This window comes from Protopterus annectens, chromosome 12.part0, assembly GCF_019279795.1.
Source record: "Protopterus annectens isolate FY-2018-M chromosome 12.part0, PAN1.0, whole genome shotgun sequence".
Taxonomy (NCBI): domain Eukaryota; kingdom Metazoa; phylum Chordata; order Ceratodontiformes; family Protopteridae; genus Protopterus; species Protopterus annectens.
Genome location: NC_056746.1, coordinates 408,308,384 through 408,326,098, shown reverse-complemented (window position 1 = coordinate 408,326,098; position 17,715 = coordinate 408,308,384). Strand labels below are relative to the sequence as shown.

The 17,715-nt window shown below is 37.4% G+C and overlaps 1 protein-coding gene across 3 annotated transcripts in view; it reads right to left on the bottom strand.

The window, feature by feature from the left end:
* Positions 1 to 17,715, bottom strand: part of LOC122816610 (regulator of G-protein signaling 11-like) — a 1,281,503-nt gene that overhangs the window by 342,066 nt on the left and 921,722 nt on the right. For all 3 annotated transcript variants that reach the window (XM_044089514.1, XM_044089516.1, XM_044089517.1), the window contains exons 10-11: positions 15,970 to 15,993; positions 6,264 to 6,325 (exon numbers count right to left, since the gene is read on the bottom strand). In XM_044089514.1, coding sequence (XP_043945449.1) covers positions 6,264 to 6,325; positions 15,970 to 15,993 — 86 coding nt within the window. The remainder of the gene's footprint in view (positions 1 to 6,263; positions 6,326 to 15,969; positions 15,994 to 17,715) is intronic.

The following is a 17,715-nucleotide window of genomic DNA, read 5'->3' as shown; positions in this document are numbered from 1 at the left end:
GGCTAAGCACTTTATGCAGGTTCATGATTCTAATCCTGATGACTTACAAGCCACGATTTTGGAACAAGTGCAAAAAGGAGTGTATTCTGATCAGTTATATAAGAACAATTCTTATATAAAGATTTTAATTTAGTATGTGTTTAGTAGTAATTAGTTAATGTAATTGAGTAGTTATTGGTTATTGGTTAATTGTTTGATTGATTAGTGTATTTAATTGAGATGAGTTTGTAAAGTTTTATACTCCTTGAAGGCATTTGTCGAAGCGCTAGAGGTGAATAAAAGATTGTGTGGATTCCTGCCTGTTGTTTTTTGTATATAGTATTGATTTTTTGCTATTTTGTTGGTTTATCTATATCTTGTAAATGTTGTTTGGTATTTTTTGTAAGCTAGGGAGCATGGTTAGATTTTATTCTTTTTGGTGCTTTAGAGAGGCTAAGCTGTTAAGAGTATTTAGAAATACATTGTTGAAATATGCAAGATTATCTTCTAGTGGTATCTCTTTAAGTGGAGTCCAGTTGGTATATTTTAGGATTTCGTTAAACCTTTGATCATCAAAGATTCTGAGATTTCTGATGGTTTTGTATGTAATGGTTCTTGTAGTTTGTAGTTTGTAGTGCTGTTCTACGTACGAATATGGGTAGATGGTCACTAAGAGTATTAGGTAGAGTATTTGTCAGGAGTAGAAACTAGTATCCAATCAAGAGTTGCTCCTAGGTTATTATTATTATGCATATGGGTGGCATTGGAAACAAGCTGTGCATAACCATAGAGGTTTATGCTGTTAATAGGGGAATCAATTGTCAAGTCGTGCCAGTTAATATTGATATCTCCCATAATTATAGTTTCATTACTGGTCTTTTCTGATATCCAGGAAAGGATATCTTCCATAGTTTGGATGTTTTGCCTAGGAGGTATATACAGTCCAACAATGCATATTTGTTTTATGCTGTTAATTTGTAGGCATCTGATTAGAATTTTGGTATTGTTGAAAGTTGGTGAGACTGTCATGGGGTTAGGATAGAAAAAAAGCCACCCTGCCACCTTTTTATTAGTTCTGCCTTTTCTAAGTATATTATAGCCAGGGGGAGTTATTTCAGTATCATGAATATGGAGTTTTAGCCAAGTTTCTGTGACACCAAGAATATCTAGGGTGTACTGATATAACCAAGCATGAAATTCTGTGATTTTGTTGCAGGCACTATATATGTTTAGGGTTGCAAGAAGAATATTTTTAGGATTTAGGGTTTTAACAGAGGAAATAATTGTTGGGGGACTTGGTTGGGGTGGATGTCCCCACATAGGGATAGGAAATATTGCTTGGAAAAAGAATGTTGGAGGTATAGAGTAGGTTTACTTTTCCTGCCAATTATGTAGACATATGATTTACTAGTGATGTTGTTGGAAAGGATTTTCAGTTTTGAGAAGTGCATAGGATGATACTGAATTAGGCTTGTTGATATGTTACCAAAGCTTTCTGTGGGGTTATCATGATTTAGAGTGAGAGTAGAGTGTGAAAATTTTGGTGGGGATGGGATATAGTTCACGGAGGAAATGTGGCGTAGGAAACTGATCCAAAATATTAGAAGCAGGTTAAAGGGAAGGGAGAACATTTATCTGACATGGTTTAATTTGAATTGTAGAAGGTAGGTATGGGGAGTGAACAGCAATAAGTAGATTGAAAAGCTTAGAAATAAGGCTGGTGAGAAAAAGGGAGGAGTACTGGTGTTAATTGCCTGCAAGTAGGGGTGGGTAGTTGTGATTGGATAACAAGCTGTAGGGGAGGAGTAATGGGAGGTATAAGTCTAGGGAAGGGAGGAATAGGTGGGAATGGGGGTAGGGTAGGGGAGTGAAGTGAGTCCGAGTGAAGCGAAGGGTGAACGGAGCAGGAAAAGCTAGGTTTGAGAGATACTATGACAAAAAACAATCAATTAACCCATTAGTTCAGTAAGTACTAAAGCACTGGTAAAATTATTGGGTTAGTTATTCACACTAAGATAATCAAGAGGATAACAATGGTAAGAAAGTAGCTGAGAGTACAAAATTAAAGTGCGCTTACTGGCAGTGACTTGTCTTTTAAGTATAAAAATTATACGAGAATGCAACAGGTGTCTTAGATGGTTTCTGTGGTCAAGTTTCTATGGTGGGGGGCATAGGGAAATTGTCTGTCCCAGCAAGGTGTGCTTGTCACTATCACTAATAAAATAAAATATGTCTCAGAATAAGTATTAAGGTCTATAGGACATACATTCATTAAGTAGCAGAAATATCCCTTTTTGTTTTCTTTAATTATTTATGTGTCTCTCCTTTTCCGAAGATGTCAGATAATTGGGTAGCTCTCTTCTTTTGAGAAGACGTAGATCTAGTATGGCACCACAGGAGAGACTCAGAGTACTGATTAGGGCAAGATCTCACAGAAAAAGGAAACAAAATGCAAGAAGAAAGCTATGTGTAAGGGCTATTTGGAAAGTAGAAAATATATACAGGAGTTCTGGCATTTAGGACTACATGAGATTATTCTGTTTGCCAACACCAATGCAGGATAAATATAACATTAGCAACACAGTAAGATGCAAGGGTTATCTGAAAAAATACATCACTTCAATCTAAATAAGCTTAAATGTAATAGTCTCTTAGATCGTAATTACATACATGTGACTATATACAAGTAAGTATCTATAAAAGGCTATAAAGAGGTATTTCCAGCAGCAATCAGTTCGTAACACATTACACCTTGTTGGTTTTCCACAGATACCATCTAAGTAGAAGAGGAATACACAAAAAAGAACAGCTTATGTTATACTACATTAGCTGTAAAAACTAAAGTTGTGTCATACAGAGCCCTGCAGCCAGGACCGTAAGCACAGGTTAACTAAAACTAAGAAGTAGCGAGATATCTGGGACCAAGTACTCATAAAAATAAGAACAAGCACTGGTGAAACAAGCTACTTGCATTGGGAAGTAGTGAGATTAATAAACATAATAAATATGGGTAAACAAGCCGTTAATCACAGCTCGTTAATAACTGTAGTGCAAGACTGTGTTTGCTCTCCAAAACATTATAGCAGCATGCAGAAAATCAGTGTGAAACTACTCAAACAGCCAGAAAAAAACAGACCATTTTGGCGAGAATAATTATACACTAACACATTGCTCAAAAGACAAAACCTAGCCAAAAAAAAATAGTACAGCTTTGCTCAGAATGTACTACTTACATGGCTGGCATACCTCACAAGGGAGGGGACAGAGGTAGTCTGTCCAGAAAGAGTTACATCGAAAGAGATAACTAAATGTCTTGTCTTCTTAATATTTACTAGGCTTCAGGTGCACCATTACTCTTGCTTTATATCTGTCTTTTATTTACATTTTACATATTATATGCTCAGCAAGGTTCCACTTCACACAATTCTTAGCATTTATATAAATTATAGAAATTGTGTTTCTTCTTTAAAATATTACATACAGACTATAACAGAAAAAACTTTAGCCATTAATAGCTACATACAAAACATTCACTTTACACATCACTCTTCATAGACCCCCCCATCTAAACATGTCAAATAAAGAAATTCCCTTGTTACGAAACATTAATATGAAACAAGTAATGTTATACCCTTTATAAAACAACATTAAGGAAAATTCATCTGAAACTTTAAACCCATTCCACTCACTACAACTTAAAATAATCCCTTTTATTACTCACCAGTAAGGGAATGTTGTTGTTGTTATTATTATTATTATTATTATTATTATTATTATTACTTTTATTTATTTATTGTTTACCACTTCATAAGCTCATAGGTCATTGCTAACTGTATAACCAAGGAGACCATTGAAAAGTTCAGCTACATTACCCAGCACTGGTAAAAGGTTAACTGCGCTTCCCCATTAAGTTGATTTTTCCCCCACATATCCCAGCTGAAAATTCAGAATCCCTCATGCTGTCATCCAGACTGGTTTTAAGTGCTGTTAGGGAAGTATTCTGCTTGATATGTAAAGGCACCTATTCATGAACTGGGGATATGTTAGGTTAGGAGCCTAACATGGCACCTGGTGGTGTTGATGTGGCAGTGTAAGTTTAGGTCTCTAAAGCAGGTGTTTGCTTTACCACTAGTTCTGTTTTTGGTGAATGAGTTCAAAGACTGTATCGTTCACAGCATGGAAGGCTACATTGTTTCAAACTCTGATGAAGTCCCATTTGTAATGGATGAAAGTATTCAATTTTACTTTATTTTGTGGTTTTAGAATAAAGTACATGCTTTAACACAAGATCCATTTGATTCTATTGTAACACCTCAGAGTGGCTGTCATTCTTCGCATCCTAGCGGATGTTCCACAAATACTGGACAACCAGCTACCACTCTGGTTTCCACAATCTCGACAATAGATGTTCATTTTCAAATACAACATAAAAATTACCACAACTGGTCTGAGTTGACCATGTTTCACTTCAGATACAGCAATCTCAGTCTTCTGGCTGATTCAACCACCCGTGAATTTTTGGCAAACCTAGTTTATTCTGGCATTTTACCTTTGAAATGGTCCACCAAATCAAGGTTTCCATCAAATTCTGAACCACCATACATTTGCAGAATAATCCTTCTCATTTTTCCATCCGTAACTATAAGATTTTATGCCTTTGGGCCTGACTGCTTCATCATTACAACTTCTTTTTCATGAATTTCCTCTGAGTACTGTTTAATAGGCATCATGACTTCTTACTGCTCATTTAGATTTTTACTTCATGTCCTACCACCAAGTCAAATGTTTAAGTAATGCATCAAACAGCCCCATAAAATCCCAAAGTTTGACTTTTTTCATTTACAAGCTACTTGCTATCTTTCTAATTTCCAATATGAACTCTTATTTGGGTGCTGTCAGTAAGGGAATTGGAATCATGTAGCTATTCCCCTTTGGCATACAGATTTTCTTTTTCCAGTTTACATCTTGTCTCTCCCATATCTTTAGACCACAACTTGTTTTAAATAAAACTACTTTCATCACCTTTTTTGTGTTTGTAAAAATTCATCTCTGTGGAGCTATTGAAGGAAGCAAGCATCTACAGCATGATACAAGACTGCCTTATTATTTTGTCTGTAAGTATAATCTCCTTACAGTATTACAAATGTTATTTTCTTTGCATATATTGAATATCTGTCACTCACAGCTACTCTTAGCTTTCTAACGAACTGTTATTAGTCTCCTCTCCCTCTTTCATTCATTAACTATAGCTCTTGTGTCCAAATTAATGCTTCTAGTTGACGAGAAGCACATTTTGAACTCCAAGAGCTTGTATCAGAGTGATGTACCTGAAATCCATACTGAGGCAAATGTATTAAAATGTTGTCAGCATAGGTGGAAGCAAACATTCACAAAACTATTCTATTCTGCATTACCTCCAATGAGACAGTTAAACCCTTAAGATTAATTATTTGTAAATCTGAATAATTAAGCGAGCAAATATTAAATTAAATGTTGAAACAGCTGCAGGTTCAAAATGAACCATTTATTTAGTAAAGTCCAGAAGTTATTGCAGATGTAATGTTCACATTCTCAAAGTGCACAATATCTTGTGAAAAGAATACAGATAAAGCAGGTATTAAAAACAGCAAAGGTTTATGTCAAGTCTAATATACCATTGTTATTCGGGTATTACATACTAATAATTCCATGACATATGAAAGATGTGTGAGACCCGCAGCCTTTTGTCTCTGTGGCTAAGAGCTATAAACAAATTATGAAGAGAAATGGATTCTGGGAATGATACAGTGTGCCTGCTAATCTTTATTAGCAGGCCTAAAGGTCTGTTAACTTTAATTTCTACTTCCTGTGCTACAGCAGACAGTAGAGAGGAATAAGTCTTGGTATCATATTTGGTATGTAGCCAATAGAAAACATGTTAGTCATAACAATCCTATGCAGCTATAAGAGGGTCTTTCACAAATTAATAATCAAACAAGTTAATGATTGCTGGTAATTATCAAGATAAAAGTAAAGGTTCAGAAAATATTTACAGAAGGATATAGATTTTCTGAGACATCTGCTAAGAAGTTATGTTAAAAATAAGTAAGTTAGTTTGTGTTATCTGTACTGCCACCTTACCTAGGACTTCTTCAAAAACAAAATTATTTAGATTAGCATGGCTTTTGCTTAGCATGCTTTTTTCACTATCAAAAATTATTAATAACTAGAAATATAAATATTTTTACTCATACTGGTTTGGAAGAATAAAAGCAACTTGATGAAGAAGCAAATATGAGTCATACCCTTCAAGACAGATGGAGGACTTGACCCGAGTTCTCAACATTGCTTTTCTGCAATACTCAATCTGTCCGCGGTGCAATGAAAAAAGCAGAAGCACATATGTCAGTTTACACTGTATGATTGTTTATAATTCTAGCAACTAAGAAATCTACTAATGATACAAAAAGAAATGACATGGAAAACAGAAAGCTAATTAAAAATATATTCTACAAGGTCATGCTACAAACAATACTCTACTTCACTTTGAATTTATTTATTTATTTGTTTATTTATTTTTAGCCACACTGTTTAAATCTCACTCTGTTCTGGACAGAAAATGTCACTGTATGTTACCCTTTTCACTTTTGTATAAAATTACTGTCATTATTTTCCATTTTGCAATGACTGTTTTCACCACCTATGTAAAAGGCTATCCTGAAAAATCAGTGAAATGTAAAGCAATTACTCCAAAGGAGGATTTTACACGTCATTAGACTGTATTGCCCTTGTACACCTTCTATTTATCCTTCAGTGTTGAACAGAATTACTGTCAATGGTAAGTGTAAGCTTTACCCTCCATATCATTTTACACTCCACATCCCCCTAACTCAACTGGTTGCTTGAAAAATGATTGCTAACATGCCTAATAATATCAAAGTTATTGCTAAATAAACATGCTAATCCTTGATAATTGTGTATATTCCACTCTGAATAGATAGCGCTCAATTATAGAAAGAACGCTTCACTACGTGGTTATATGTGATAACTTATTTTAACTATTTGTTTTAACTTTCAAAAGCAATTTTATGCAGAGATGTTGCAATATATATTGTATCTCTGATTAGAACTAATGTGACGCCATTCTTCAAGCTGAGAAGATATGCAAAGTAAACTACAGGACTGCATGGAAAATTTCATCTGCTCAGAAAGTTCTGATGAAGTTCTAGTTAACAAAGAATGAAAGTGCTAAACAAATCATTGGTCTTCCTTATAAGATTGCTGCTTTTAGTTACTTGAGTTTTGTACACTCTTTATTATGTTTTCAGTTGTTGGCATTTGACAGTTCTGATTGTTATTTCATACATATGACTATACTTATACAGTGTGCTGTTCTTGTTTGCTTTAAGTTCATAAGCATCTTTTTAAATCCCTTGCAATAGTTTCCCTATAGTCTTACCTACATAGAAAGTATCATAACCAGAGCATAATGCCACATAGTACCATGGCTGTTAGTTGTACAATTTGGATTCATGCCATTAATGTTTTCTGTGCTACAAATTCAGAAATGGCCCTTCATGTGTATACATAAATAGTGTCACATTCTACATTTGAATGTTCCAGCAGGTCTATCTGACCTAACTGGATACCTTTATATGTCCTTTTGAAAATAGTTTTCTAATTGAAACAAAGCATGAAGATTGTCTTTATAACTTTGCTCTTATAATACACAATCTCCGAGTTATTACAAATTTATCTGATCTCTGCTAAATCAAATAAAAGTAATCAATAGGATATGTATGCCTAAAATCTCCACTTGATTGGTTTGACCAACAGAAGCCCTAAGAACTGAAACATAATTCACCTTCCTAGGTACAATTATTTGTCAAACAGTTTCTGATAACAATTTCTCATTGTAACCTCCTTCTAAAAACACAGCAACAAATTTACAATTTTGTTGTCAAAATAAGAGACAAAATTGTTAATCTGGATAATTTAATAAGCTGACTTTTAACAATATTCATACAAGAATGTCATCTAACGTGAATCAAACAAGAGTTAAAAGACTCTTGCTTTCTGTATATACAAAAAACAAAACTTTGGGAACTAACATTACATTTGGTACTGATGTGTAAAATGGATAAGATTTCTGTCACAAAATAATGACAGTTTCAAAAAATCCTACACTTCCATGCAATAATAAAATCATCCAACTACTTTCAATTTCTAGTCCAAATTTAAAAAATGTTATTATTAAAGCATCTGGAAAATGGCAGTAATTTAGAACACTTGTATGTAAATAAAATGTTTTCCTACTGCACAAAAGCCCATTCTAACATTGCCCATCTGCTACACCACTTAATTATTAATATTATGTATTACTGAAAATATTTTTCCAGTAACATTTCATTTATAGTGCATAAAAAAATCTCCATCCTGATAATACATATTCATATCTATTAAAACATTCTTTGCCATATGAATGCCTTTGACCTATAGTATAAATGCATATAAAAAGCAAGGCCCACAGTAACAAAGTAAAACTATCTTTTAAAGGTTCAGCATTAAAATTCCTCTCAAGAATCTCTTAAAAATGGAATCATATTTTTGCATGGTGGCATTCAATCCATCATCTACTTTTAGAGCAAGTGGCCTGGTCTTATCATAGGATCATAGGAGGTCACTAGGCTATTGGCCCTGAGGCCCTTATAAGCCTAGCCAAGAGTTTAGCCCATGTTTAGACAAATCTGTCCAGCAGGGGCATGGGTGGAATCCCAGGGGTATATTTTCTGTTTCCCATCCAGTTATCCAGGTTGCGCTTAAAAAGGGGTAAAGAGATACTCTGCTTGATGTGGAGAGGGAGTCTACTCCATAGATGGGGGAGTCTCTGGGACACAAATCTGTCCTGCCAACAAATCTTGTTGATGTCACAGGCTAGGTTGAGGGCACACTTGTGGGTTACTCAAGTGGAGCTTGACTCGTGGATATGCAGCAGTCCCATCAAGGTGGGGTCCCCATGATCACCTTGTATGTCAGATAGAGGTCACCTCTGAGGACTGTGTATGAAACTGATTAGAGGGATAGGACTTTTATCCTATCTGTGTATGGTAGATGTTTGAGGCCCTGGATTCTCCTGGTGAGGAATCTCTGTGATCTCTCCAGCTGCTGCATGTGCTTTGCGAGGTCCATGCCAAAAGGGGGGTTGTACTCAATAATGGGCCTTATAAGGGAAGAATACAGGGATGTTATGACCTCCTTGTCCCTGGATGAGACACCCTTACTTATGAGGTGAGCCATGTAGAAGGCTTTCCATACTATGGAAGCAACATGGTGGTCAAAAGTCAGGTTGCTATCAACCTGAGTGCCCAAATCCCTCATGACTTATTGTGTGCTTAGGACATTGTTATTAATGTGATATTTTGTGGGAAGTCACTCTCCCCAAAGGGGATGATAATGCATTTTTTGGTATTCAGCTTGAAGCCATGTTTCTGGCACCAGTCATTTGTCTGAGTGAGACCCTCTTGGAGGATGTCCACATCACTAGGGGAATTGATGACAGCACCCAGCTTGCAGTCATCTGCAAACTTGGTCAGCCATAGCCCACTGGTTTTGGCCTGCACCTCAGCAAAGTATATCCCAAATAACAGGGGCCCCAAGACTGAACCCTGGCTTACGCCGCTTGTTACAGGTCTACTGCTTGAGGTGGCTTCCCCTACTTTGACTACGTGGGTTCTATCAGTGAGCCAGCTTGCTACCCATCTGGTAACATATGAATTGATGCCTAGTCGAGAAAGTTTATCTATGGTGCCTGAGTGAGAAATAGTGTCAAAGGCTTTGGCCAGGTCAAGGTAGGCAGTGTGCACCATCTTCCCCTTGTCCATGGCTTTGGTGACTGTCTCAAAGAAGTCGACAAAATTTAGCAGACATGACCTCCCCTTGACAAAGTCAAACTGTGTGGGATCAAGTGTTTGGAGGTTGCCAATGTCCGTGTTCATGAGGTCCATGATAATCCATTCTATGGCCTTGCAGATCAGGCTTGTTAGGCTGATGGGTCTATAATTTCTCACATCTGTGGATGCTCCACCTTTGTGTAAAGGGATTACAGTGGCTGTCCTCCACTCAGCTGGGATGAAGCCAGCACTCAGGTTTTGATTGAATAGGGTGCCTAATGGTGCTGCAAGTTCCTGACTGAGTTCAGGTAGGATGCAGCCTGGGATGTTATAGGGTTCCATGGAGGCTGTATTTTTTGTCTTTGAGAGAGCAGTGATGACCTATTCCCTAGATATAAGGGGAAGCAGCCAGGTACTGGGGATGTCCTTATTTACTGATGGGGGGACAGAGAGGTAAGGTTTTCGCTGAATCTGTTAGCCAGCATGTTTGCTATATCTACTGCATTTGTATATATGGTGTCCTTGATCTGGGTGCTTCCTTTGAGGTTGTGGACATATGTGAAGAAGTCCTTATGACTGTCTCTAGTAGATGTGGCCAATTTGGACTCAAAGTTTGCTTTGGAAGATTTCACAAGTGCTCTTATTTGCTTGTTCAGGCTAAGGAGACATTGCTTCCAATTGGGCACCTGCTCCTTCTTGGTCTTGGACAGCAATTCTATTCCTTTTGTTATAGAGTTAATTTATTGCAGATATCCACCAGACAGGTTTACTCTTCCTTGCGGAGGATGATTTAGTCCTGTCAGGTATTCCTGATTCCGTGCATCTATATAAATGCTTGTATAGTGCTTTGGTGTAGTTTTGGATATTGGTGCCAATTCCTTCAGAGGGGGAGGGGGCTGTGAAACTGTTTATACCATCCCTCAGGAGTCTGTAATCAGCTTTGGAGAAATTTTTATGTCTGATCCTAGCTAGAGGGGGATTGGAGGAGATGGGTGACTTCACAAGTGACCTCCTCATGGTCGGATCTTAACAGGAAGGATGATACTATAGGGATACTGCAGTGGTTACTCATGTTGGTTAATACCAAGTCCAAGATATTATCACCCCTTGTGGGGGTATCAACTAGCTGTTTCAAGGTATTTGCATTGGCAAAATCAAGGAAACTCTGGACATTTGTGTTCTGGTATCAGTAGTTCTTCCAGTCTATGTTTAGGAAGTTAAAGTCACCCAGGATCAGGGTAAAATGTTGAATCTTGATAGATTTGAACAGGTCCGAATAGGCAGATTGGGCACCTTGAGTCAGATTTGAGGGCTGGTAGCTAGCTATGATTTGAATAGGGGTCTTGTCAATGGTTAACTGCATTTGTGAGTCACACTGTTTGACCAGCCTGGAGGTGTGTATGTCTTTAATGTATATTGAAACTCCACCTCCTTTGGCTTTACTGCCCACAGTTTGGGGTCTGAACGTATAATAGGATGAGTAACCAGGTAAGGCTGGGGTGCTCTCTGCAGCTTTGAACCAGGTTTCTGTGACTTCACAGATGTCAGCATTTTCCATGGTTAGGAATGCTTGCCATGAGGGCAGTTTCATGTTTAAGACTCCTAGCATTTAGCGGCATGACCTTTAATTTGTGTTTTGTTGAAATTTTTATGTTGTTAGTTTTAACCTCATCACTCTTCCTAAAAAAAAAGGCACTATAGGGGAGGCAAGAGCCTTTGCCAGAAGCCTGAAACCCAGGTGAGACAGATGCAGGCCATCTCTGGCAAAGCATTGTGGTCTGTCGATCGTATCTTCCCAGGCTGTCAGGTACTGGATCCCCCTGGAATGACACCAGAAACTAAGCCAATTGTTAAAGTCAATCATTTTCTGTTTGTATTGAGGCATCATTCTGGGTGATGGCAGAATGCTGCTTAAGGCTAGGGACATACCTGCCTCGGACACATAATCAGCGAGTTAAATTATGACTCTCATCATATAGTCCAGAGAGGTACAGCTCAAGTCATTCACACCAACATGGATTATGACAGCGTCATAACAGTACCTGTTGTTGAGAGACTTGAGAACGTGTGTGATATGGCAGATTCTGGCACCTGATAGACAACTAACTGCAACTTTATCCTTATCCAGCCCGGTGAGAGGCACATCTGTATGTCTCACAATGGAGTCTCCTATGAATAATATGTTGGGTTTATGGTGAAGCCTTAGTGGTTGTGAGGCAAAGGTGTGTGGACTATGCATGATATGTGTTGTGGAGGGCTGTGGAGATTGCATGTGTTTTTGCCTCAGAGGTCTCCTTTGTTTGGGTATGTTTATGTGGAGGACCTCCGCATATGTAGGTGTGTTGTGTAGGTGGGGGTGGTGTTTGAGGTGTAGTGATTGTGTTGACAACCTTTTCAGTGCCAGATATACTGGCTTGATGGGGAGAGAGCTGGGACTCTAGGTTCCTAATGTAATTGCATCTCTCACAATTTGTGTTCCTAGGTGATAGTAATAGATGGTTGTCCATGTACATGAGGCAGTTGCTATACTGTCTCAGGATGCCCATATCAACCACACTGGCAGGAGAGACTGTAGGAAATTGCCATCCATATTTGTCAGAATCTGAGGGAGAAAGGCCAGGGAGAGCTAAGGAGTGGGCCTAAAGCCCAAGTGCTTAACCAAAACTAAGAGCTTAGAATAACACTTAAGAATAACACTTAACAATTTAGACAGGCTATAAACAATCAGTAATAAATGCAACAGAAAAGATGCAGTTGAACACTTTAGAGAACAGGCAGCAAGTAGCAGGAAAAAGCAAAATGAAGTAACAGAGTAGTAGGAAGAAACACAAAACAGAAAAATATAAGCAGCTGAATAAAGTGGCCATTTTTGTCTAAGATGAAAGCTTAGTGATGTCTTTGTGAATCATTGGTATGCCAAAGGCAAAATTAATCTTATAGATATAGAACATCAAAAAATTATACAGCTCAGTATCCATGTAGTAAATTAAGCAAATTCTTATCTTTTAGCCTGTATACATAATTATCTTTCTTCTGACGATAATTCCTTATATGCATTAGCGTGTGACAACAGGGTTACAATTTCATAAATGTAATCATTTGGCTAAGTCTAAATTGCATTTATTGCCATTAGTTTGTTTTAGTGTGCAACAAAAATAAAATTAAATAATATCAGATGTTTAAAATTGGGTAAAACATATACAAAAAATATTTGCAGTTATTTCTGCATATTGAAATTAAGCATCTTTTTATCATATTGAAATAAAGGGTTTACCTTTACAACACCGAATCGGGTTTATATTAGATGCTCAAAGTTACTGAACTTTGAATACAATATGATTGGCACCATATCGTCGAAGTCCAGTAACATCGAACACCTAATAAAAACATCACAAAAACTCAAAAAAATAGACCTACTTGCTTTAACAGGGGGCAAGACCCCCTGCACCCCACACACCCTGCTACATAAATATTCCAACTCCGAGACCACACTACATTGAAGTAAACGGAAATCTCCCTTTACGGAGATTTCTGTTTACCTCTTCGATGTTCTGCGGTTTCGCTGTTTATGTGTCAACAATGTCAGATTCGACATTGTGAACGTTCGCGATTCTGATATAGACCCCACCGAATCACACTCGTGTGTGTGCTCATATGAGCTATTCGTAACCATGAAAATGAAAACAGAGACAGTTTTAAATGTTCGAAAAGCAGCAAATCGAAAAGCAGATTTGCTGATTTTCGAACATAAATGTCAAAAAAAATGTAATGAAGTGTAAAGCAGGGGGCAAGCCCCAATGCAGCCCCAATGTGGGGGTCTGCGCCCCCCACACACCCCTACTTTAATATTCTAACTCCGAGATCTCACTACAGTGGGGAAAGGGAACATTTTCCAATCCCCACTATAGTGCAATCCGCCCCAAAAATACAGAATGTGCAATGAGCAAATGTCACTGTGCATTCGCTCATTGCACATTCGAACCTTTTTGCGTTCGACATTTGCAAACTTTGCAAATGTCCTTTCGCACATCTGCTGTTCGCACATGTTCAAAACGCACACATGAAGGTAAACCAAATAAAGATAGATTACTGTAAAACAACTCCCTCCTGACTATATACTAGCAATAATTAGGGTTGAAAAGTCTTTAACTTGTACAAGAACATAATCAGCTGCTTCTGTTACAAATAAAACCAATACTAGTTAGGCAGATACACCGAATTTTCAAGGAACGTGGCTAATGTTTGCACCAGGAACAACAGACATTATCTACATGCATGCATGCTGGGGTCACATAAGAACAATGAAGCATGCATGACAAAATCATCGAAACCCACTTGATAATAGAGAGCAAGCAGAAATGATTGAATTAAAAAATACCCAAGACCACAAAAGCCTGACTGAATTAAACAATGTAATGAAACACACAAGGCTGAATTAAGCTTTGGAAGTGCCAGTCCCTAGGTTCTAATGAGCATTTGACTGCTTTAAATTTGTAGACATACAAAGCTGTTTTGGGGAATTACAGAAACTGAATGTACATGTGACAGTACTTCTGACAATCTTCCATCTTAATCAGAGTAGCTACTTGGTCATATTGTTGATTTCTATAGTACCATAATCTCACAAAATGAAGGGCCGTTATCCTGAAATGTGTACAGTCTACCGAAGGCCAGATTAAAATTATATGCCTTACTGGAAAAGCTCTCCCAGACTCTGACATAGATTGCTGTGAAGGAAATGTTTGTTTTTTGTTTTTGCTTTCTTGTATTTTGTATTCCTTCAGTGCCTTCTTCTACTTTTTATATTGTGGTATATTTTCTTTACACTGTGTTTTACTTGTATTCTACTTTCAATTGCATATCCAAACTAGGAAAGAGATCAGAGATATGTCTCTTGTGAGTCACACAGAAATAACATTTTCCCCGCCCCACCCTCACCCTGATGCTGCCATGATTTTAAATACAGCTGCCTCTCTAGTTGTCTGCCCCTTATGTTAGTTAGCTGAAGGGGAGTGATTTCACAAAATTATAATTTTGTGCTTATTGACAATAGTCAATAAAGAAGTGAGGGAAGGAAATATGTAGTCTATTTAATTTATTGTCCATCCCACAGAATTCCATAGAATCAGTATTCCACAGAACCAGAATACTACGTTTCCACTAACTTTAGCCATGTTCCTTGAAAATTCTATGTACCTATGCCTAAAATTAGTGACTCTAACCTTAGATTGCTAAAACTTGAGTTACTCCCTCTTTTAGATCTAGCCTAACAGTGCACAAAGCAGCTCTTAGGATATTAAACCATTTTTTACATATTAACTTTAAAATCTGCAATATCTAGTCTAAGACCACCAACTACTGGAGAGCCCACATTCTGCCGCTCAGTAGTTATCTTAGAATTAGTGCTTCTGTTTTGCTCCTGGTGAGAGAAGGAGCAGAGGACATGACATTGATTCCAGACTATCTCTGATTGGGCACTGACAGTCTCTGTGGGACCTTCCTGATAGGTCCAAGGATGTCATTGTTCAACTGTATTCAGCATTCATCAGACCTGTCATTGAGTACAATGTCCCTTTGGTATGTACCTAACCACGTCCAACAATTGGAACGTCAGCAGAGATTCCTCACTAAAAGAACACAGGATGTCCTATCTAGAACACATCTAACCCCTATCCCTGTATTCCGTCTCATACAGGCTTCCGAGGGGAGAACTATGCCTGGCATACAAGGCATTGTCAGATCAGAGCCTGATGGAATGCCTACATATCCACAAAACAAACAGCAGCAGAATTACCTGCTCTAAAGACATAAACCTTGCCAGTTTTAAAAATCGGACCTGATAGAGAGAAAAGTATATATCCCAGAGACTACCCTTTTCTGGACCAGGCACCATATCCATGTGAAGCAGAGTTCCTCCCTAACGCAATTCAAGTGTAACTTGGACAATTGGCTGGGGAACATTTACATTCTTATGAAAAAAATCTGCCTGCTACTATGATGTTACGATTAATTCTGCATGGAGGTGTGGGAAATATAATAGCACAGGTGCTCAGAAATGAAAGGACAAATGAGCAATATTCATTTTCTGAATACATTGAATCATAAAAAAAAATGATCATACCTCTCTCTTGTAGTACTCTGCATTCTTTCTGAGGAATAAAAAAACAGAAATTCCTTAATGAGAACGAGAGCATTATACTGACATCAAATTAAATTTTCCACTGAAGTAAATAGTTACTGTATTTATAACCAAAGGATGAATTAAGCACTTGGCTTATGGTTGAGGAATTGTTCCCCAAGGAACTTATTAATGTTGTTTGTGCCAAAAATCCAAAACTACTTTTGGCCTTCAGTAAACAGAAATTTTTTAAACAATTCTGGAAAATCCTAACAAAAAGATGGACTGAATGGCTGAGTGGTTGAAACAAAAATACATGACTATACATTAAAATACATTAATGCTTAAAGATAACTGAATGGACAAGCAATTGTGTACATACCTATGCTGTCATTACATTGTGAACAATGGTCCAGTGTGGTGACTGATGATGACAGCATAACTACATACACATTTCAGTATAAAACAAGCACTGTAGCATATCATGGCTGATTTTATTTTACACTGTGAAATACAATTTGTTTTATGAGGAAAATACATGTGAATTAGAAATTAGATATTTAAAAAGGAAATATCATTAATTTACTCATTTTCTCATACCTGCTTTGACCTGCAGAGGGCTGCACAAGAGCTAGGGCCTATCACAGCACTCAGTGGGCATAATCCTGGTCATGATGCCAGGCCATCATCAGAGATACTCACACAAAATACATACATGTACACACACACACACACACACACACACACACACACACACACACACACAAAAAAATCACGTGCAATTTAAAAACTAACCAGTTCACCTATATCTTGTCTTTCGGGTGTGGGAAGAAAACATAGCACACAATGTAAACCTGCATGCATGTAACAAGTACATGTAGATGCTACAAAAAAACATTCTGGCTAGGAACTTCGAACTATGATGCAGCAATGCCAGCTGCCACATAAATTTTATTTTGGGTCTCTCTTATTCCACGTCCAACTATATGTCAATGAATGAGAATGACTTTTTATAAAAAAATAAGGCATTTATTACAAAGTCTATTTTAGTTTTCATTTGCAAATCTCTGACAAGTCTGTAGGTCATCTTTTCCCAAATGAAGAACAATAGCTATAAGCTTTTTTAAAGGGAAATTGTTACTTACTGAGTGGTAGCATGGTTGATACATTTTAATTTGACTTTAATAATTTGTTAACCAGGTAAGTGAGCTAATCCTCCTGGACCCCCTTCTGCTATGATGCAAACTATAAGGTCTAGCTTAAATGCAACATATATTGACGACTCAGCCTAAATGGTACATTCTTGGAAGGCAGCAAGAAATTGGAGCACTTGGAGAAAATCAACACCAACTTAAGGAGAACAACACGAAACTCCATAAGGACAGTGACAAGACTTTAGGATTAAACTCTAGACCCTGGAGCAGTGAGGCAAAGATCTTACCACAACCACTGTGACCCCTTATTTAAACACCAGTTTTGGGATTTATATGCAAAATAAAGCTTTACAAATTTCTGCTTTTCAGTAGCTATGTCCTTACGCAGTAGCCATGGAGCTTTCCAGGATGAATTTGGTGTACCATGACAGCTTCAGAATGTAATATTTACTTTAATGGTGATTACAGAACTTAACTTGTGAGTGATCAGAAAATGTTTTGGGCTGTATAACATTATCTAAATATAAAGAGCATATGTGAACCATTTAGAAAATTAATTTAAAAATGAAAGAACAGCTGCCAATTTAACCCAATG